A 24,520-nucleotide genomic window follows, 5' to 3' on the forward strand; every position below is an offset into this window, starting at 1 on the left:
TATATATCTCAGAATATGGAAGGGTTAAAACCCTGACAGTTTATTTTTTAGTTATAATGTCCCAGATGCACAGGTATCTCCATTAGAAGATTTATCCTCACCTATTGTTCTAGTGACTACTTTAAAATGATGGCTCTTCCATCACTTTCTGTATTAGTAGCAATGGTCGCCATGACAGATAGAGAGGCTGAATCTATCTAGCGGTGAAACGGAAAGCAATACAATTGTATTCCATTGGATTAATCCACTTGGATTCTGGAAAAGTAGTCAACACGTTTCAAGGGTTTAAAGACACCCCTATCTGCATCAGGGTTAAAAATACTGTACACAATAAATAAATGTATATACATAGGACATGCTTTTATCTTTTAGGATTTGTATTGATTGTATTGATCCATTGTTTACATTGTTTTAGCCCCTAGGAAGGGTTATCTCTGAGCCCTCAATGCATGCTGGTTACTTTAGCAAAATCCTAGTAATAAAATGACTTTGAACTTTGAATGTGGCACTCATACTTTTTAGTTCCAGTTCCAGTTCCAGTTCCTGTCTGAAATATTCTTTCAATAGATGCTTCTGTCTATGGAAGCTGCCTGCTCGTGCAAATACACCTTAATCCATCCATTTCACGTTACCCATGGAACTAGACTTTTGGGGACCCAGTGCCACCACCCACTTTCCTTTTCAAGCAATAAAAGTTTGGCAGGGCTTCTAACTCTTTTCTACGCTATCAAAAATGATTTACATAATTTATACATATTGTCAGGGTTCCATCCTGACTTAACTGGTTTGCAGCATTCTGACTTGGCCACCATTTCACCCACCTGTGATTTCTCCCTTGTCTGAGCAGACTGTTTAACGTTGCTCACTACTTCTAGGCTCCCTCTTATGACCAAACAGGAGAGCATCATCTGAGAGAGCCAGTTTCCTGTCTCTGAGAGATGATGTCACTCCACTCACTATTTAAACCACTCTGTCCAGTCTGACCTTGCCCTTGCGTGGTCTTTCCTGCTAGTGCATTCCTGCTGCTCAGTGTATCCTGATTCCATGTATGACCCGTTCTTGGCTGACGTTCTCCTCTGGTTCCTGCTCCTGGCTTGTTCCTGACAACACTGATTTGCGTGTTCCTGACCTGGCTGGTACGACTACCTACTTACTAAAATACTTGAAGCAAGATTTAACCAACTGTCCTGTACTATGAATTAGGGATGCACCGAAGTGCCATTTTCCTGCCGATACATCGGCACATCCCAGGTTTCTCTCCTCCCCGCTGGACGCTGCTCTGTGTCCCAGCGGGGAGGAGAGAAAATGACACCCGGCCGAGCGCTGCGTGAGGAGAGCGCTGTGAGCGGCCGGTGTCTCTCCTCCCACCCCGCTCGGCCGCCTATCACAGTGCGGCAGAGCTCTGTGGGTGCGGGGATACAGCGCTTTCACAGGAGGTTGGGCTCTCCTCTCGCACCGCTCTCTCAGCCTCCTGTGGCAGTGTGTGTCAGAGAGGAGAGCGAGATACAAACACTCAGCGATCAGTGATCGCTGAGTGTTTGTAGATAATTGAGGATATGGTATGTTTACAATATCCTCAATTATGAATGAATGGGAGTGATTTATATCCACTCTTGTTCATTCATAATTGTAGTTATAGTAAACATACTATATTCTCAAGTTGTGAATGATCAGGAACACTCATATAGGATTCCTGTTCATTTATAACAGAGGCTGCAGAAAAAGAGATTGAGGACTCTGTGTTCTCAATCTCTTTTTCTATTTTAAAAGGGAAATATCAGGGGACTATGAATACATAGTACTGACAAAGCTGATTTCCGTGTTCCTGACCTGGCTTGTACGACTACCCACTCCGGCTCCTGACTTTGGCTTGTTCCTGCTTATGATTTTTGCTTTCTCCTGTGGACACTTTTCTTAATAAAGTATTTTTAACTAGCACCTTATGCTTGTCTGGTTTTCAATGTTCTCTGACACATATACACTTTAAGATGTACTTTTCTCTGTGACAGTAAACATCTACCTTTTTCTGTTTTATTCCTAGTAATAAGACAGCTTCACCTGACTCCATTTTCATGCCAAGGCATCAATTGGCATTATGCATCTGCAGGCAAGATGTGCCAAGTATGCTTTAATGACTAGCATAAAAAGCCATCTTGGTTGAAGAGAGCAAATGTGTTATCTTTCATTCTCTCTTAATAATGAATATTTTCTATTAAAATATCTGCAAGAGATCAACACAGCTTGCCAAAAACAGCTGCAAGAACATCGTGTAGAATTAGCCAAATCAGTCAACCCATTAATTATCAAATAAATTCAACATTGGTAATCAAAACATTTGTGCAACAAGATCCAATTCAAGAGTATTTTGTGAGATTGCCTGCAGTGAGTAAGGATGGAATTGTATTTTGCACATATTACCCCACACTTTTTTAATTATAACTGGGTTTTGTTTTACTTATCAGTTGCAATACCCATTACAGCTTCAGAATATGACTGTACCCTCTGTAATGTTCTCACACTGAAACATATATAACCAGTACTCAGTATTATTATGTGTGCTTACTATGGGTATTTAATTTTTTTCATTTACAGGTAATAAATCCTGTATAATAATAATAATACATTTATATAGCTCTAAAATATTCCACAGTGCTGTACAGAGAACACTGAGCCATTTACACCAGTCTCTGTACAGAGGAGCTTACACTCTAATGTCCCCCCACAGTCACACACTATTATTATACATTGATATAGCTCTGGCATATATCTGTGTGCTGTACAGAGGACACTGAGCCAGTCACAACAGTCAAGCTTGGAGTGGTGAAAGTAAAAAAAAAAAATGTATGGTGTGCAATAAAGTGAAATGGAAAGGGTAAAATTATACAGCAATCAATGCAGAATACCACCAACTATAGAGCACTACAAATCCCAGCAATAATACATTATGCAGCACAATGCAGAATACCACCAGCTATAGAGGAATACAACAGATCCTAGCAATACATTATACATACAGTGTATAATGTATTACTGGGATTTGTATTCCTCTATAGTTGATGGTACATTATACAGCACAATATACCATTAGTGATGCTTACTCTCTATGGTGGGCTCTGCAGGGGTCTCAGGTAGGCTGGTCAGGGCTTCATCCCCCTCTCTCCCTCCCTCCCTCCCAGCTCCTCTAACCTGCTCCTGGTGCCTGTACACCTGGCCTCCTCTGCTGCCGGACTGGAAGTAATGTCACTTCCGTCCGGTCCCACATCAGACGAGCAGCGGTGCTGATGGGGTCCCAGCCTGTCTCGAAGCTTCTGGATCGCCAATGCTGGGGCCCTGCACTGCTAGTGCCAGGCCTCCTCCGGAGCTGCGGGGGCCTGGCCGCCTCCTCGCCTTTCACTGTCTGCCGATACTCATGTAAGGGTCCCGGGCGGGCCCCCCAGGCTCCAATCTATTTTTAAGATCTTCTAATTTTATATATCTGGTAATTTGCAAATATCCTGCTAGGCCACCATCCACATTTGTCAGACACGTTTTTTTTGGGGGGGAGGGGGGATCCAGTCAGATTCTGGGATATAACAAGACAACTCCTAAAGTCACTGAGAAGGATGTGCCACAGATAACAATTAGGGCTGTTGACAGGAGCCCCTGGCTTTTCTGAAATAGAGTCTGTGACTTTAGGAGAAACCAGGGGCCCTGGCTTTTGGCATTCTTCCCAGGCATTATTAGCTCCACCTAAGATGCAGTGCTTGGGCCTGAGTGGCTGATCATTGGGCTCAAACAATGTAACCTGAGGGGCAGAAGGAAGGCGAAGTTAACCCTATCTAAGCTGCATCACCATCAGACACTGAGCTTACACAGGGTTAGAACTCTTTGCTCTGACAGAGCATTGGGGGAGCATGTGAAAGGTAAGCATCAGCGGGTGAGTTTTTTTCTTATAAGAAAAATCTCCAAGTTGCCCTGAGTGGGCAAAGTGATGAACTATGTTAATGCATTCTTTTGATAAACCGCCTTCAAAATATTAAAAGATAATTAGTTGTTATATGCAATAAGGTATACAACGTGGAAAATCATTATTTGATAACCTGCAGATTTTGTACGTTTGCCCACTTACAAAGAAATGAAAGGTCTATAATTGTTATCATAGGTGTATTTTAAATGATTTTGACAGAATATAAACCAAAAATCCAGAAAAAACACATGATACAAATGTTATAAATTGAGTTGCAGTTCAGTGAGTAAAATAAGTATTTGATCCCCAAGCAAAACATGACTTAGTACTTGGTGGAGAAATCCTTGTTGACAAGCACAGAGGTAAGACGTTTCTTATAGTTGGTTACCAGGTTTGCACACATCTCAGGAGGGATTTTGGTCCACTCTTCTTTACAGATCATCTCTAAATCCTTAAGGTTTCTTGGCTGTCGCTTGGCAACTCGAAGTTTCAGCTCCCTCCATAAATTTTCTATAGGATTATGGTCTGGAGACTGGCTAGGCCGCTCCATGACCTTAATGTGCTTCTTCTTGAGCCACTGCTTTGTTGCCTTGGTGGTATGTTTTGGGTCATTGTCATACTGAAAAACCCATCCACGACCCATCTTCAGTGTTCTGGCTGAGGGAAGGAGGTGCTTATTCAAGATTTTACAATACATGGCCCCGCCCATTGGCCTCTCAATGCGGCAAAGTCGACCTGTACTTTTAGCAGCTAAACAGCCCCAAAGCATAATGTTTCCACCTCCGTTCTTGACTGTAGGGATGGTGTTCTTAGGGTCATAGTCAGCATTTTTGTTCCTCCAAGCACGGCGAGTCGATGCCAAAGAGCTAATTTTTTGCCTCATCTGACCGCAGCACTTTCTCCCATTTAGATGTTCATTGGCAAATTTCAGACAGGCCTGTACCTGTGCCTTCTTGAGGAGGGGGATCTTGCGGGAGCTGCAGGATCTCAATCCATGTCGGTATCACGTACCTGTGTGGAGACTGGATGTGGGAGGAGGCTTCCCTTGCACCTTGTGTCCTAGGGACTCTGGTATTGGGGACACAGTCCTTATAGACAATGAGTGGCAGGAGTGCCAGAGGTGGTATCACCGTGCAAGCCAATATCTGGTTCTGCAGCAGGGTCGTGGAAATCCCGAAACCGAGGTCGACAGGCCGGGTCACACCGCGCAGGCAGAGCAGGTACAAATGGAGAAGGCGTAGAAAGTCCAGTGAAGCAATCCGAAGTCAAGGGCATAGGCAAACAAGAATGGTCAAACAATCCGAGGTCAAGGGCAGGCTGCAGGCAAACAAGGTCAAAATCAATCCGGGTCAATAATAAAAGGTACTGGTAACAAGTAACAGGAGACGCCAGGGCGGTTGAAGAGACAATCCAGCAATCAGTTGGTGTGGAGTCTGAGTTTAAATAGGGAGGAAAATATCTGGAGAGCATCACTTCCTGTGCGCCATTTGGCGCGTTTTCCCGCGCCCAATCCGTGGCGCGCATGCGTGCAAGCGTAGTATGGGAACCCGGACTTGGTGCATGCGCGGAAGCAGCAGGTCTCTGACAGGCGGTGTATTGTGTTATCAATGGTTTATTGATTGTGGTGCAAGCTTCTCCCGTGTAGTTTTGGGCTGATCCCTCACTTTTCTCATGATCATTCTTACCCCATGAGGTGGAATCTTGCATGGAGCTCCAAGCCGAAGGCGATTGATAATTATTTTGTATTCCTTCCATTTGCGAATAATCGCTCCAACAGTTGTTTCCTTCTCACCAAGCTTGCTGATAGCCATGTAGCCCATTCCAGCCTTGGGCAGGTCTACAATCTTGTCCCTAATGTCAATATCGTGTGTTTTCTGAATTTTTGGTTGATATTCTGTCTCTCATTTAAAATACACCTATCATACAAATGATATACCTTTCATTTCTGTGTAAGTGGGCAAACGTACAAAATCTGCAGGGGATCAAATAATTATTTTCCTCACTGTAGTTTAGTTTGTGATTGGTTCTTAATAAAATGTGTACTATATGTATGCACTGGTTTATTTAGTAGATCTCAGCTGTGGTGTGCACATACATTGCCTTAGAGCAGCGGTGGCGAACCTATGGCACGCGTGCCAGAGTGGGCACGTGAGGCCCCCTCTGCTGGCACGCGAGCTCAGGTCCGCATTACCAAAGGGACGCAGCGATAGCGGTTCCAGTCCAATTAATATTGTTATGCAGTAGTTCCCTCTCTCCCCCGCTGAACTGACAGCAGAAGAGAGGGGACTATTTTACCATTGTCGGCTGCCGCGGAGGAATTAGAGCCTGTAGCTGTGATGGAGATGTGCGTCAATACTTCCTGGCAATTGCATAATAATGTATCAGGTTCTCGATGAACTGAAGACTGCATCTTTGAAATCTTTGTCAAGCCTGCTTATATATTATTTCCTTTAGTCAGCAAAAAAATGTTTGGCTGGTACATTTTACACCACTTCAATGCTTTAAAACTAGAGATGTGCTGAAATTTCGGCCACCGAAACATATCGGACTAAAATGGCACTTCTGGCATAATGTCCTCTCTGACACAGCTCAGCATCCAGCGGGAAGTAGAGAAACATTCAGGCAGCAGGGCAGGAAAGAGAGCGCTGTGAGCCGTGATGTCACAGGAGGCGGAGCTCTCCTCCTGCACCGCCCTGCTCGGCCTCCTAAAACAGATCAGGATGGAGAGCAGTGTGGGGGAGGAGTCAGCTGTCAGACAGAGCTCTCCTCCCTGGACCGCCGTCTCAGCCTCCTGTGACAGTGAGTCAGAATGGAGAGCGGGTACAAGCCGTCAGCGATCAGCTGATCACTGACTGCTTGTAAATAATTGAGCACATAGTATGTTTACTATGTCCCTAATTATGAATGAACAGGAAGTGCTCTACATCACTTCCTGTTCATTCATGATTGTGGATATAGTAAACATACTATCTCCACAAATTATGAATGAACAGGGACACTCAGTATAGAGGATTCCGGTTCATTTATAACAGGGGATGCAGAAATAGATTGAGGACTTGGTGTCCTCAATCTCTTTTTCTATTTTAAAAGGGAAATATTAGGGGTCTGTTTAGACTCTTGATATTTCTCCACAGCCCCGGACACTAAAGTTAAAAAAATAAAAATATTTATAAAAAAATAATTAAATGAATTATAAAATAAAAAGTTAAAAAATTAGTAAAAATAAAATATGTGTACAAAAATTAAAAAGGTTAGATAAAAAATACTTTTTGGTTTCGAACTGACAATTTTTTTAGTTTCGGTTTCAAAATTTCATTTTGGTGCACTTCTAAAAACATTGGCAGAAAGTAAAAGCTTCTAATGTTTAGTTTATCATTCATTATATTTTATATCTTGTTCCTTGGATGTGTTGAGGGGAATAATGAACTGACACTTGGCTCCAGACAGCAGAGTGTTGCTGTGTGGGACGCATGATCAAGTAATGCAATATTTATACTGTACTGTGTTTTACACGGTTCAGTGTTTTACTCACCATATCTTTATGGTATCTGGTTTGCAACCTGCCTCTAGCACTCTAGTGCTTAGTCATTGAAGTAGCATTGATGAGCCCTTGAGGGAGTAGCAAACATCTACAGAAGTTTCCTTCAGTATGCTATTTCCATTTTTAGGTTCAAGCTGCACACACTGTATAATGCATACTGCAGTGCCCTGGAAAAAACCCCTATATGTTTAATTAAAGGATACTTCCACCACCAAATTCACTGACACATTTAAAGTGAATAAAAGTAAATTACCGGCACACACTTGAAGGGTTTTTAAAGTATTGATATGTTTATTCAATACCCAATGTCACATACGGTCATACGGTGCTAACGTTTCGGGTCCGCACAGGGATCCTTCATCAGAGCGACAGTAACACAATGCATAGGTGAACATGCAGGTATAAATACACATCAATCCAGGTGCAAACAGACAGCCCATAACGAAAGGATCCCTGTCATTGGATCTGCCTGTTGTTGATGCCACATTTAAAGTGGACACAGACCTTCATCATAATTGCTGAACTTAAAGTTGATCTAAACCCAAGGAGTAAAACTTATATAGTTTTTAACATGTTAAGTACTCGTTCACACGCAGAGCAGAGTAGTTTAAGAACGCATCAAAAATGCATTCAATTTATTCCAATGGGCTCTAGTTCACACCACAGCGTTCAGTTCCAGTGCATGTGGAAAAACTGCAGCAGGCACTATTTCTTCTGCTCTGGCACACACCAAAATGCATGCAAATGCTCTGGAACGCACTGGACTACATCTGAAAGCCCATTTTAGGCTAAAAAGAAACAAAAAAGGACCGGAACGCATCAAAAACGCGTCCAAAAAGCACTGCATGTGCAGAAACTCATGCAGATCTGGTCCGGATTTGGTGTGAACAAGCCCTAATGGATTTTCTTAAGTAATTAATTTTTTTAATCTGCAGTTTTTATGAAAATAACATCTGTAACTCTGCTATAAAGGTACTTGATCAGACACTTCCTGTTGTGGAATGGTTGTGCTCTCTCTCTTTGTCCCAATTGGTTGTCTGAATTGTCTCCCTGTCAGATGTGCATCACATTGCATCACTTCCGGTCCCATAGCTGTCAGTGCTGAGCTCCTGCACTTCAATAGCTTATTAGAGTTTAAAGGTGACACTGGGTGTCTTTTGGACCGCCAGCATCACCTTAAAGAGTACCTGTCACCACCACAAAAAAGATAACAGTTTTTAAAATTAACATTAAATAAAATAAATGTAAAAATAATTTTTAAAAATTGTAAAGTCCCCCGCCCCTGCGAGCACACGCATCTTCAAGTCAACACATGTTGGGTGCGCCTACGTATGAAAACGCCGGAAGCGCTACACATTTTGGTTATCGCCATGCACGCCGAAGTGAGAGCAACAATTCTAGGGCCAGTATTTTTGGGTATCTCTAAACTGATGACCTGCCTGCCTTTACCACCCTGAGATTTCATGTGCTTGGTAAGAAGGGAGCTGTCATTGGAGAGGGGGGATAGCAGGGCAGTTGGCATGGGCTTAGTAGAGAAGCCTGGGAAGTCAAACCCCCAGTGAACTATGAGAGGCTTACAAAGTCTACAAACGGTAGTAGCAGATACGGTTTTAGTGTTGGCAATAAAGTAGCTGACAAGTTTACTTCAAAGTGCAACTGTAGATTTAGAGCAAATGCCTTACAGCAAAGGAGGGTATGGAAGCTAGGCACATACCTTGTTTTCAGCTTAGTGTAAACCTATCATGAGATAAATATGGAAGGTGCCATTGCTGACTTCTTTCTCAAAATACTACTTAACTGGTTGTTATGCTGGCCCACTGACGTTATTACTTTCTGAAAGTACAAGGAGAATAAGAGAGCGAAACCAAAGGTATAGGAGTCCAAGCATATTTTATTCATCACAGAAATCAAAGACAACAAACCAATGCATTTTAGGGCTAGGAGGTTCCCATGTCATCAGGGCTTCATCATTAACAAATACAATAAGCTGAAGAGCGCAACTACCTGAATAAGTACTGGACAGCCTGATGTGACTGGCTGAATGGATTAAATTACAGTGGTAGGTGTATAACTTAAAGTTGAAATGTCCCCCCGGGAATGGCATCCGAAGTCTCTGGGGTCTTCCTTTGGTCTTCAAAACACTTTGCTTGTCTAGTTTGTTAGCAATGGACTTCTATGATGAAATAAATATACTTTGGCGTGGCACGCAGATTCTCCTTGCACCTACCATTGTTTACTTGAGGAGCCTTTGAGACCCCCTTGTGTTAAGCTGCCCATACACCTTGCAATCATCAGTTGGAACTTTTCGTCCGATGATCAAACCGTTTTGTGTACGGCGATTTGTGTACGGCGGCCCCATCCTTCCCCGATTATCGCAAGGTTCAATGAGCAATAATTTAAAAAATCACCTAGGCGAATTGCAGTAATCGACCGCACGCATTTTCGTTTGCGCATGAGCCGTGTAAATCGTACAAATTTTGACGTACGAAAACGCCACCAACCTTGTGAAAATCGTACGATCGACCAGAGTTTTCTAACCTGCTGGTTAGTCAAAAATTGATCGATTGTACAGTATTTGCGGTTGTACACTGCCCATCAACCTTACCAATATTGGACGAAAACGCCATTTCATATGAAAATCAGCCAATATTCGTAAGGTGTATGGGCAGCTTTAGAGAGCTGTCTGGCCAATATCATTTTGCTCCACCAAATGGACTCGCTTTTTCACTGAAGAACAAAAAAACATTTTGGATCCAGCTCCTTTCACCTGCATCTTCTTAACTTCATACATTCTGAGTCAATAACCTGGTGCAAGTAGTGGCTCAGGAATGTCAGGGAAAAGACAGAACTCCTTGTGCTGGATTCACACTTCTGTTGCATTTAGGCGCATGCAAAATGCACTTGCGTTGACGTGCATCAATATATATTTTTTTAATTCACAGCAGTTGCCAAAACACATTACTTTTCTTTACTATTCTTAGCGTGCGATGCAGTACTTTGTCATACATTGTACTGCATTGCTGCTGGTTGCACTGCTTTTAAATGCAGCATGTTTCATTTTCACCAAAGCACACCAACATAACATGTTGGGAGGAACGAAGCTTTTTTAGAAACAATGTTTTTCAGTTTTTTATTGGATTGGGCCGGCATCAAGCAATGCAGCCCAATGCACATGGCGTCATTGGGCCCTCAGTCACGGCAAACTGAAAGCCGAGTTTCACGTAAAACACCCAACTGTTAATATTTATCTTGGAAACTGCCCTAAAGTCTAGGCATTTTGGATAAAAAGTGCATTGTCATTTATCTTTTTGATTACTTATAATCTTCACTGTTAAATAGGAAATGTGCCCTGTATTGTTTTAGCAGACGTTATCACCACAGTTAATTACATGGATTAAACTGCTGTCTTGTTTTGATTATGTCAGTAATGATGAAGGACATTCATGAAAGGCAGGGCAGTTAAATGATTATAGACTAGCTTGATTTAAAATTACATTCCTATTACCTGAAGGGTGTGATTGGCAGCTTTTTAAGGTAAAACTAATTTTAGACATGAAAACATATTTATAGATAGCATCTATTTCCTGTCTTTAACATAAAGCGGGAGCAATAGCTGGGGAATCGCACGCTAATATGTAGATTATCTTGGCAGCTGACACTATTTAAATTAGTAATTATATCTCAATTAAAAAATCGTGTTGTAGAAGTCATTCATTTTACCTTGCCTTTTTTTTCTTTATTTGAAATGTCAATTTACTATATTACATTATTGATGAAAGGAAATGATCAGACATGAAATATATTAGGAAAGTCAGTGAGCAAGTAACTGCTGTCATAAGGTTGACCTTCAAGTACTACAATGTCCTTCCAGCAATTAAACAGGTGCATGGAGGGAAGTAAAAGCATTCAGCTGGCCATAAACCTTTGCAAACTGAATCTTCTGTAGTTCTATCAACAACTTAAGTACATTATCCTACCTGACAAGATCCAAAAGTAGACTTTTAGGTAGGGCTTCAACTGCATAACTTTAGATAAAAAAAAAAAGAGATTGAATTAAGATTGCACATTTAGACTGCAAGGTGTATAGCCAGATTTAGTGGTTGGATAGGCCTTGTAGATGTTATCTTTATCTTGTATGGGATGTGTGGCAGTGTGTTATAAAAGACAAACCTTTACTAAGAAAAATATGTAGGCAGTCCTTAGTGACCTCCTAAAATGTAAATTACCTGGCCGTATCGGTCTTCAATTTGAGCCAATGACTTGAAACAAATGTGTCAATGAGAGCACAGGTAGAACTCCCGATCCTTATAACCTATTCCGGATCAGTGATTGAGAAAATATTGATGGAGGGATCATGATGTTTTGGGCTACCAATCCAGCATTGGAGGTGCTACTGTCAAACACATAGATTTTTTACAAATAATTACTCATCCACCAGTTGAGTATGTGGGTTGATATTATTCTGCTTAGTTATTGGTATTGGTGACATGTTGCCAAAAAAATGACATTCACTAAAAGTAAGATTTGTTGGTACGTTTGATTTATTCTGTGTGCTGTGACCACCTTATGAAAGGTGTATGTATATATGTATGTATGTGTATATGTATATACACACACGGGCCCAAAAATGTATACACACTTCAACATTAAAAATATATGCACAAAAATGTTATTACTAGATTTATATTAACATCAAAGGGCAGCTGTAAGTCATGTTTGAATTATGCAATCACATTAGGTGCTCAAAGTGGTCACCATTAGCATCCAGACACTTTTGACTTTGGTGCACTACTGCATGAACAACATTGGCTAGAGTGTCCACAGGGATTGCTCTGCATGATATTTCAATTCCTTCCCGTAGTGCAGCCAGCGTAGGTGGTTTTCTACAGTACAGCACATTCTTCGAGGGGTATTAAGTCTGGCAGGCGTGGAGGGAATTCAACAGCACCTCTGCATCCTATCCAACCTCCTGGAAGGATATCATTGAGATAGGCTCTTATATCTCGGTGGTAGTGAGATGGTGCGCCATCTTGCTGGAAGTAAAATTGCTCATCCGCACAAAGCGCACAAATGGCCAGTTTGTCGAAACCACTCACAGTACTCCATTCTCCGATCAGAGTCATCTTCAATCATGGCGTGTAACAGTCTCGGGATGTAAAACTTCCAATGCGCTTTCTTCAAAATATGTTGTATGCTTGATCTGCTAATTCCTGTTCCATGTGCACATTGTTTGACAGACTTTTGCGGTGAGTGTGTAACCTGTTGCAACCCTGTATCCGAGGAAGCAGGACTTGTTACTGTGCGACGCCCCCCAGATCTTTGCTTGTGCACATCACACACAGTGCCATCGACTTTAAACTTATCATGAATCGTGTGATTGTTAGTCGTGGAGGTGGTTCTGTTCCAAACTCAAGTTGCCATTGTCATTGAACTTCACACACATTTTTAAACTTAAAATAACACTTCAAAATGGTCTTGCGTTGCTCGAAAGTCAAGCGTGCCTCCGCCATTTTCTCTGACTCTCTCCTGACGGTCACATGATGATATCAACAATGGTGTGACTACTGATATCTTTAGAGGAAACATAATATTACACATTGCTGCCATAATTCAATACGGGTTTTAAAAAAGGGTATAGATAACTGTTTAGGTGTTAGCTCGGCAGCAGGTGCATGTGACTCCCTGAAAGAGTTCACTCCACAGTAAATGGGCACAGCAAGCAATGATTTCTTCAGGTGAAAACACACGTGCAGCTTAACAAAAATGAGCAAAACAAAAAAAACATGAAACTAAACCTTTTTGGCAACTTACTGCACACACTGTTTCAATCACTAACAACTAGGTGCAACCTTGTGCTTTCCCTAGCACCTATCTCCCTATTCAATAAACTGCCACACAGGCTGTGTCTCACCACACGAGTTTGTTTTTTCTTTGTCACTGCAGTCTACTCAGGCACAAAACTGGTTCCAGGGGGGAGCAAATCTCTAAGCAGTCTGGGAGTTCTTATAGAGGCCTAATGAGCCAGTTTACTTCAACTGGGCTCATTACCTCTACCATTCCAGCACTCCCTCTAGTGCACCGGTTCTCAACCTGGGGGTCGTGACCCCGTCGGGGGTCAAATGACGATTTGCCAGGGGTCGCCTAGCGGCTCCCGGCCACCCAGGAGAGAAACGCTTTCTCCTGGAAAGGTTTACGCTGCTCGATCCTTTCTCTGCTCTTTTTTTTTTCCTGACATCGGGCCCGCCGTCAGTCAGAAAAAAAACCACCATAGGAATGCATAACTAGATTCCTATTGGCTATTTCACTTTGCAATAGCAAGCTAGCTATTGCACCCGCCCACTGCTGCTGTCAATCAGCAGAGGGGGACCTGCAGTTCTCCATCAGGTCCCCTTCTGGTGATTGACAGCAGCAGAGGGCGGGTGCAATAGCTAGTTTGCTATTGACTAAGCAAATAGCCAATGAAATAGCGAAATAGCCAATAGGAATCTAGCTATGCATTCCTATGGTGTTTTAAAAAAAAAATTATTCTGACTGACTGCGGACCCGATGTCAGAAAAAAAAACAGAGCAGAGAAAGGTTTACTCTGCTCCATCGAGCAGAGTTACCTTTCCAGGAGAAAGTTTTTTTTTCTGACTGACAGGGTTAGACGTAAACCTGCTGCTCCGTGTGCACAGTGAGAGGGGATAGCAGTCTTCCCCTCTCACCTGTCACAGGAGTTCCAGCACAGTGCTGTGCTAGGACTCCTGTATTGGAGGTGACAGGGTCAATAAAGAGAACCTGTCACCTCCAATTGCTATTACACAGGGGCTTGTTAGCTCCTGTGTGATAGCAATAAAGTTAAGTGGGAAAAAATAGAATAAAAAATTATAAAGAAATAAAAATAAAAAAAATTAAATAAAAAAAATAAAAAGGTGATTAAAAAGTAATAAATAAAAACAAACAAATTATTAAAAAATAAGAAAATGATAAAAATAAACAATAATAAGATAACAAAATTCTTAAAAATAAAAAAGTAAACGATACGATAAATAAAAATTTTAATAAGTGGGAAAAAATAGAATAAAAAATTATAAAGAAATAAAAATAAAAAAAATTAAATAAAAAAAATAAAAAGGTGATTAAAAAGTAATAAATAAAAACAAACAAATTATTAAAAAATAAGAAAATGATAAAAATAAACAATAATAAGATAACAAAATTCTTAAAAATAAAAAAGGAAACGATAAGATAAATACAATTTTTAGAAAGTAAAAAAAAAAAGTGATAAAAAAATAATAATAAAGAAACAATAAAAAAAAAAAAACTAACCCTGCCATCTGGTTGCCATTCTCCATTGATGGGGGGTTAGCGGGGAGGGGGGCACATTGCAGAACCTGGCCTTGGAGGAAAAGGGGGAGTAAATCCGGCCCTGGGCGTTCATAACACGGTTATATCCACAGTGCAGCTACCAAAAAGATTGTGCTTTCTACTCTACGCAGGTAATGTCAGGAGTCTGCTGTTGTTGTTCTAGGAAGGGTATTTCAGCTTTAAAAAGCTAGTAGAACAGTGGTTCTCAAGCTGTGGGTCGCTGTGTGATTTCTGCTGTGCTAGGTGAGAGAGTCCTCCTCAGCAGTCTCCTAGCGCAGCAGTGTCAGTTCTCCCGCCAGATGTCGCTGCAGCAGCCGCGCCATCCCTAAATTTTAACATTGGGGCTCACCACAACTTGGCAAATGTTACCAAGGGGTCCCGAGCCCTAGAAAGGTTGAGAACCACTGCTCTAGTAAAAGAAGTATGTATACAACCTGAACCTGTAAGGGGGTGAAGGAAAGATCATTCACTGGCACAGGAGAGATGAGGACAAAGGACTTTCCGTTCACAAGGGAATCACTGCCCTCCGTTCACTGAAACATTGCAATGTGTGCCTGTATACTCACAGAAACCCACTTAACACTGAATTGCACATGAACAGATTTGTCTGCAAAGATAATTTGTGTCAGGAACCCCTGCATTGGTGAACCCTTTTCAACGTTAGGAAAGTTAGACAATAGAGCTTGATCCTCAGCCTGTTCTAATCTGTGCTTGAACAGTAAAGGAGAAGCAGGACACGTCTGAGGTCATCATCCTTTCTTCCTGTAAGTATGTTTAAACTGTAGCCTGATAGCACTTTGCAAAGCAATAGAGCTTTGTTAAGCTCTCCCTTCTTTTACCAGTCTGAGTTGTGTTGTGCACCAGATTACAGAAGGCTAATATCAAAATAGATTTATTTGGTAGTTTTGCTAGTTGTAAATAAAAATGCATTCAAAGACGTTGTGTAGATAGCTGTATTGTTCTTGCAGTAGTAATTTGTCTTCCTTGATTTATATAACTTTGACAAATGTTGTGTTACACTACAGAGTACATAGCAACAACTACTGCTGATGAGGTGTACAGTCTAATGTCCCTCTCTTAATCTAACATGCCTTGGAATGGTGTTGAAAACCACAGCACCTGGAGGAAAATTCACCCAAATACCAGTTATGATTACTGTGAATGTTATATAGTGTATGATAGATTACTAACATTATGACAATGATAGCTGTTTCTTTCAGTCTTACATTATACAGTAAAATAATATATAACTATTTTGCAACAGGACAATATTAAGCATCTGAGCCTATAGATATCTATATATGTGAGCTATATAGCAAGTCTTACAGGTTTATTCACAAAAGGGTGAAGAGTTTGGAGAAGGCCGGAGAAGTGAACAATCTAGGACAACATAGCTGATTTGGAAAAATTCTCCAATTCCAGTTTATCTATGTTGTCCTAGATTGTTCACTTCTCCTGCCTTCACCAAACTCTTCACCCTCTGTTAGTTTTATGGCTAACAATGCTGAACTGTATGTGTGCAGACATACATTTAATGTTCACAATATGGTGTATACTTAAAGTGTCACATTAAAAAAAAAACAATGTGAGTCACACAAAAAAAATAAAGAATGTTAAAGTCCCCTGACCCCACATACGAGCGCAAACACACGGGTGCGCTTACGTGCGGAAACTTCGATTCCGCCCATTACACCGCACATGTTAAATATCATTGCGATTGTCAGAGCATGAGCAATAATTCTAGGTTGGTCATTCACTGTTGACACTAAACTGCTAAGCGATAAAAACTTTTAAAGCGTCGCCTGTGGCCAATTTTGGGTGTGGTAATTTTTTTGCAATTTTGGGGCATGCCCAATTTTAAGGCTTGGCATGTTTGGTGCTTACCGACAAAGAATTGGGTAATAATAAATGTTTCATAACATAAGGGAAAACAGTTTTTTGTTTCAAAATTGTCAGTACTTGTTTTGTTATATAGTAACAAATAAAAACCCCAGTGGTGATTAAATGCCACCAAAAGAAATCTATCTGTCCCCAAAAAATTGTATAAAATTAATTTCAGTACAGTGTTACATGACGGAATCAATGACAGTCAAAGTACCGCAGCGCTGATTTACTGAAAAATGGCCTGGACAGGAAGGTGGTATATACACCCCGATCTTTAAGTGGTTAAGTACTGATGCTGGGTAGAAAGCAGCAATAAAACTTTGTTGCAGACGTGACCGCCCTTCAGAATCAGGGAGCTGGAGTGAGAACAGCATAAAAACAACCAACAAACTGAACTTTTTATAGTAGTCGTATGCAAAATGGACAATATTTTACTGGTATAGGTGGTACAGGAGCTGGGGCCTAAAGTCTTGGTATAGGAGCTGGGGCCTATAGTCTAGGTATAGGAGCTGGGGCCTAAAGTCTTGGTACAGGAGCTGGGGCCTAAAGTCTTGGTACAGGAGCTGGGGCCTAAAGTCTTGGTACAGGAGCTTGGGCCTAAAGTCTTGGTATAGGAACTGGGGTCCAAAGTCTTGGTATAGGAGCTGGGGCCTAAAGTCTAGGTATAGGAGCTGGGGCCCAAAGTCTTGGTATGGGAGCTGGGGCCCAAAGTCTTGCTATAGGAGCTGGGGCCCAAAGTCTTGGTATAGGAGCTGGGGCCCAAAGTCTTGCTATAAAAGCTGGGGCAGAAAGTCTTGGTATAGGAGCTAGGGCCCAAAGTCTATCTATAGCCAAAACTTTTATTTTATATACAGCAAAAATATTCAATACCTGTTTTAGGTTTTAGTTACTGTCACTTCTGGGTATATTCACCCTATTTGTCCAGGTAATTTGTCCCTTGTCATTGGGACAGAAAGCAGTGGGAATCTCACAATTTTGTAGTTGACAGCAGAACTAGTCTAAGAGGGGTTTTCTGTTGTGTAAGTGGTACAGGCTGTGAGTGGGAATATTCCCAGCAGAGACACAGCCAAAAAAAGAAAGGGTTTTTTACCATTATCTGCTTTGTTAAAAAACTAATAAAAATGTTTTAGCCATAGATACTCTTTGCAATGTACTTTTGATCCTTCATAATTAAAAAAAACAAAGAAGACTGTCTCCCTATTTGACTCATTTGCAGCATTTAAGATTCTTACAAGTGCTAATTGTGTTTTTTGTTTTTTTTTGTTGTTATTTTTTTTTTAGAACTAAGCTCTGAAAACCTCCGAATTTGCTTTAAGATCATAAACGCTTACATTTTCTTCATGTCCACGGAGTTCCTGCAGGTACGCTTTATGTATGCTTGTGTGCTTGCTCTATGTGCATCATAGTTTTTCTATGAGTTACTATAACAGTTTTATTAAAGGCTCATTTTGATATGGAAAAAAAACTAAAAGTGCATTAACTTAAAATGACACCTGACCGCGGCAGAATATAATAGAGGGCACAGGTGAATATTGAAAACGGGACTTCCATATAGTTTTCAAATTATTTTCGAAGCACACATCACTCCTCACTGTTTTACTGTGATTGATGACTGCTTGTTTTGTTTCAATTGACATGTGTACATTGCTGTGTGTTTGGCAGAAGGGGCAATGTAAAATGGGGAATTATTATACAGGATATTGCTCATGAATTGAAAATTATTCTTAAGTGTCTGTTTCCCAATAGCCAACACAAGACTCACCATGTGAAACCATGTTTAATGCTATCATCAGTATACCATTTTGCACTTTGCTGTGGGAGACCATTACAGGAAAACATATTGAAGTATAAAATGGATGACAAGTAATAAATGAGAATTCTAGGGTGCTGAGTGCTGTAAAGTGAATCTGAAATGCTGACAGTTTGCCACTTTTTTTTTGCTTGCATTGAACTTCACTTATAAACTATACATTATTTGTTCTTGTTGTTAGGTTTTCTTTTTAAAAACATCACATTTTACACTATTTCAAAATGACATGTCTGACATCTGCAAAGCTCTGTGTCACAGATCAGCTGCAGAGCTGATCTTTGCTTCATTGGTTTTCATTTTATAGGCTGGCACCTATAGTTCCACAAGCATGTACTCTGCTCTTACTGCACCGATTTAGCAGCTATGGGTTTCACTTGCTTCACCCGATGGTTAATATGCCTTCCTTCCTGCTACTTCCTGTCCTACTTCCTATCTCTCTCCCTATTTAAATCCTGCTCATACCTGCTTGGGTTGCTTGAGCAACACACCGAACCCCATTCGTGCTTTGTCCCTTACCTGATTTTCTGTGGACTGTGGATTTTCTCGTGTACCAACTCAGCTTAGTTCTGATTACGGTTGTCTGCTGGCCGCCCTGACCTTTGGCTCGTTTGTCGGCTCTCCTTTTGTTCTGCCACCATTCCGTCTTTGCCAGCGCTGTCTCCTGGGTGTACGGGTTAACTCAGGGGTCGCGACCTGGGGTCAGCACTCGGCTAAGTCCAAACTTCCGTGAGGGGGGTCCCTGACAGAACACCGCCTGGCCCTTGGACCCCACACTCTGGGGGATCCCATGCCACCTGCCCATCTGTGGGCTATCATCTTTAGTACCGTGACACTCATCCCATCAGACTTTTCTGCCACTGGTGGCACATTGCCAGCAGTAGAATTACCCAGGAGAGGTAACAACGTTCCCTAATGGTCAATATACCCTCACTGGCTGAAGAATTTTATACACTAGTAAGGGAGCAGCATCACTGGTCACCAGTTTCTCTAGGGAGAAAGTGACTCCATTTAACTCAAAGTACTGTAAGTGATAAGAGATGCACTGTGTATTGAGCACAGGTAGAAATCAATTAGCTACTTAGAGATTGTTACTAACTGTTGGTCTGAGAGTGACAATACCAGCAGCAGTTCAAACTGTTCAAGACTTCCCAACTTCCTTAATATGTAACAAATGTAATATCTATGTAGTCCTCAGTCACCCCTCTTTTCTGTTGCATGGGACTAGGCTGGGATGCGTCTTATCCCTGACATTATTTCCTTTTGAGCCATTGAGACTGATATACTAAAGGATTTGAGAACGTTCACACAATAAATTGAATGTGAATATTATGTGAATGTTTGCTTCAGTTACCTAATCATGTGCAGATGAAAAAAGTAACCAGGTATTTTCTTTTCACTTGATTGGATAATTAAAGTGAATCCTCCCCCTTATTATTATGTTAAAATTCTTAAATCCTATAGTAAGACAGCCTCATGATCTTTTGCAGCATAATTGGGACAACACCTGCTTTATATTTGTTACATTTTCCCATTCACTTTGCATAATTGAAAAAAATATATTGAAAAATTGCAGCTTAACTTTGTACTTGGTCTTTTCTAAAAAAATTCAAAACTGAAGTTTTCTCATTCTTTGCTGGGGCTGGGAAGTTAATGTTTACCGTGATTAAATCTGTCTATACTGTTCTGGCAGAATGTATTATCTGTAAACTAGATTTGAACATTGTCTGTCCTAACAAAGGGTAAAAGATCTCAGGGCTTGCGTTCTGATTTGAATGCTAATGAGGGGATTCCAAGTCTGTCCCCACTTTGTCTCTCCACATACACTTCCAAACCGTTCAGAGTAGCTTGCAGTCCGCTGAAACCCCTGCTTCAAAAAAATAAATAGAATAGTCAAAAATTGATAGGGAGGACATAAACTAGCGTCCTCCCGTCACCCAAAGCTCAGTATATCGCGAGCTACAGCTCGCGGTATACTAAGACCGAGATCCACCCAGCTGCGTAACTGACAGCTGGCTCTGTCTATCTAGAGGCAGAGCCAGCTGTACCCTCCCCTGTCCGTTCCGCCAGTCAGCGCTGGAGGATCAGACAGGGGAGGGGGGAATCCCTGCATGGAGCCGTGAGTGAGTCACTGCTCTCTGCAGGGAGATGATCGAGAATTGAGCGATCGACGGTATGTGTTCACTTACTTCCCGATCTATTGAGCCGATGTGTGACAGTTTCATTGTCACAGGTCGGCTCGAACTATGAGGTTGAGTGAAAATCACTCATCTCATAGTTCCCCTTTAATAGAAAAAAAATAGTCAATTTCAGAATTTGTTGGTACAAATCTTTGGTTTTCCCAGTGAATTCTGGAGCATTGCATTCTGGGATGCTGGGATTGCAGATATTGTTGAAGGTTCTGCAGATATGTTAGAAGCCTGCTTCGTCTGTAACTGTGATTGTGTTTGATAAGTGTGGGTGTTGTCTGTTGATTTCTTTCTTTATTCTTTGTATTTGCCATTGTGGTCAATGGAAAAGTTAATCACCTTTAACAAATTGGAGTTGTTTTCTACAGGTATTAAAGTTCAGTAAAGTGTTTTTCTTTTCCAGATGTATGCAGCTGGTCTCTGCCAATCTTTTCTAGAGATTTTGAAGGACATAACTGTTGAAGGCCAAGTTCAAGTACTGAAGGTATGGACAAATTAAAACAAAGTAAATAAAATAGCTATACATTTTATTGTAATATAATGGTAATTGAAATTCAGATTTTGCTTTACCTGTACGGTTTTAAGTGCCATGGGGCAAAGATCAAAAGTCAAACCTCACTAACTTTGCTTCTCGTTTTGCTTGACAAACTTTTAGAGCTATTTGATTATCTGATTCTTGTAGAAAAACCAAGGAAACTGACCCAGAAATTGTATTTAAAATACTTTTACTATACAAAAATGCTATGTACACAAACTACAAAAAGAATACAGACATGCATTGCTACAATCATGCATACACGTGCATACACTATGTACCCTTTTGTAGCACATGCAATGGTTTTTTTCTATAAGAGGATAAACTTAAATGCCACTGTAACGAGCCCCTGCTCGCTCGGTTCCACTCTCCCGACACTCCTCAGATTTCAGACCGCAGCGTCTGATATTTCGGTTGTCCGATAATTCGGGATTCGAACTACAGCTATGTGCCATTTGTATCCAGTGGTGATAGCTCAGAACAAACACCAGGCAGGCTTGTATGTAAGTTCAAACAGGAATCTCCTTTATTGGATGCACACACACACTTTTATACACAACAGTTTGAACGCCCCGCCCAACCGACCACCTTCCTATTGGTCAATTGTAAAGTTCCCTCTAGTCCTCACTTAGGTCCTCCGGGCCATGCAAATGAGGACTTGAAACAGGGTAAGCAGGGATTGGTCCGATAGCTCGAATGGGAGGGCTGATATGTATAATGACACAGAGACGTCCCAGGAGATAAAGTATTCCAAGGACCATGACAGTCACTTAGATTGGAGTTGCTGGTTTACAAGATTTCATATTGAACAATTTGTGGCTATTAAACGTTCTCAGGAAAAAAGCTTCTACTTTCATTCTCTCTTGAACTGTGGCTAAAGCTGGCCATACACCTAGAGATTATCTGCAGATTTTCTGTGGTCAGATGAAAAAAGTGCAACAGATTCCCCCATCTACGCTGCACTGTGTGGATGGAGGAATCTTCCGCTTGGCCAAGCTACAGTATCTTGCTAGTCCTCCCCACTGGCTATCAAAATACCTGAACAATCTGATTGGATGCAAGAATTATTTAGGTGTTTTGAGAGCCAGCTGGGTCGACTAGCAAGATACTAAATCTTGACCCAATGGGAGATTCCTCCATCCACACAGTGCAGCGTAGATGGAGGAATCTGTTACACTTTTTTCCATCTGACCACAGGAAATTTGCAGATAATCTATAGGTGTATGGCCAGGTTTAGTGTCCTCATCTGGTCAATGTTCTCTGTGGTGTCCTATTGTTTTCTGGGCTACTGGCTTTTATTTAGACAAATTGGTATCCGACCCGTGGGCATCTTCCTTAATCTTAATTCCCTAAACTCCATCAGATTTCTCTGTCAGGTATTATATTGTTGTATATGAAGAATGTTTTTCTTTTCATTTGTTTTTATTATGTTTTGTCATGCTGTAATTATACCTGCCCAGGTGGCCTTTCAAGCTGTGAGGTTTATTTGTGTTTTAATTATTGATTCAAGGCTGTAGAATTGATTTACACATAAAATAGAAAACTCAATTAAAAGATCAGAAGAAAAATAAATAAACCTTCTTTGGTTTGTTTCCCCACAGTCCAAGACAATTGGATAATTGACTTCAAATGACTGTGGAGCACACATAACATGGAGAGCATCTTCAGGAGGGTTTTATGTAAATGTTTCTGTGTAAGCTGAACAATATGCTGGCATTGTATATGACTAATAGGCAGGGCTTGAAAAATCCACTCGCCCTCTCGTCTGTGACAAGAGGACACCAGAGTTGGACGAGTAGATTTCCGGCCGGAAACTTTACATTCAAGCGATCAGGCATCTCTAGAGACACCCGGTTGCTTGTATTAGCTGCAGGTTTACCATCCCCCGCCGCTGTCACTGCCATGGCCGGGACCGCCACAGCTGCTCTGTGACAGGAGATCAAAGGGAGTTGGTACACAACCTCCCTCTGATCTCCTCTCTCGTCCCCGAATGCAGGAAGTGATACATCACTTCCGCATTCTGCCGTCACTCTCCAGCTACAGAAGCTGGGGAGAATCTGGTGAAGCAGAACTCTGCTTCATCAGCTTTTCTGGGGTTCCCTAGGTGACAGGGGTCTTGCAGACCCCTGATGTCTTCATAAAGAGGACCTGTCATGTAAATTGGCTATCACAGCTTCTTAGCCCCCCATGTGATAGCAATAAAGTAAAGTGTAAAAAAAAACAACAGTCATACATTTGTATTTTTTTTAAAGTCCCCCGCCCCCACATACACACGCAAACATGCGTTGGGTGCGCTTACGTGCGAAAACTACGATTGCGCTGCACGTGTTACATATCACCGCGAACGTCGGAGTGAGTGCAATAATTTTAGGCCCATTAATCACTGATGACACTAAACTGTTGAGCAATAAAAGCATTTAAGGCATTGCCTTTGACCAATTTTCGGTGTGGTTGTTTTTTGCGATTTTGTGGGTGCGTGCAATTTTAAGGCTTGACATGTTTGGTATCTATTTACTTGACCTCATCTTTTATATTTTACCAAAAATATGGGTAAGAATACATGTTTTTTTTAACATAACGTAAGGAAAAAACATTTTTTTTGAAATTTACGGTACTTTTTCATTTTATAACTCCCCCAGTGGTGATTATATATCTCCAAAAGAAAGCTCTATGTGTCCCTAAGGCTATAGTCCAGTCATGCTGACTGGTGACATTTTTGACTGACTGGTGAGACACCCTAAAAATTTTCAAGCCCTGCTAATAGGGATGTTAGATGTTAGCAGGGCATCCCTACAATCTCTTTACATGTGTTTGCTCCTTCCTAAGTCTAGTTCAGGTGAGTTGAGCTGAGCTAGAAACAGATACATTTCAGTGAATGAACGGATGGGGAGGGGCACAGCTGGCTCTGAAATCCCATTATTTCCTATGGGTAGGGTTCACACCTGGGCGTATTACAGGCCGTATGAACGCGCTACAAAACGCCCTACACCCAAAGAAGTACAGGAGCTTCTTTGGGGCGTATTTGCCGCGCGTATCCATTGGGATACAGCCAGGTAGCCCTCGAAAACACGCGTCTGTCGAACGTTTTTTTTACCGCGAATCGCGGGAAAAAAGTGCGACACAAAGCACGCGACAAACGCTCATATTCGATACGCCTAGGTGTGAACCCAGCCTAAAGGCTTTTACCGCTCATCAGTTTAGTGTTAACAGTGAATGATGGCCCTCGAGATATTGCTCTTACTCCGATGCTTGCTGTGATATAAAAACTACA

General features: G+C 41.4%; 1 protein-coding gene across 1 annotated transcript in view; it reads left to right on the forward strand.

Annotated features, from left to right (window-relative positions):
* The first annotated feature begins 17,997 nt into the window (after window positions 1-17,997).
* LOC108798606 (importin-11-like) overlaps window positions 17,998-24,520 on the forward strand; it is a 71,013-nt gene continuing 64,490 nt past the window's right edge. Inside the window, exons 1-2 of the mRNA XM_018570364.1 lie at window positions 17,998-18,079; window positions 21,118-21,198. Coding sequence (XP_018425866.1) covers window positions 18,059-18,079; window positions 21,118-21,198 — 102 coding nt within the window. The 5' untranslated portion in view covers window positions 17,998-18,058. The remainder of the gene's footprint in view (window positions 18,080-21,117; window positions 21,199-24,520) is intronic.

The sequence above is a fragment of the Nanorana parkeri genome, unplaced genomic scaffold (genome assembly GCF_000935625.1).
Source record: "Nanorana parkeri isolate BGI_ZX_2015 unplaced genomic scaffold, ASM93562v1 scaffold1520, whole genome shotgun sequence".
NCBI classification, from domain to species: Eukaryota; Metazoa; Chordata; class Amphibia; order Anura; family Dicroglossidae; genus Nanorana; species Nanorana parkeri.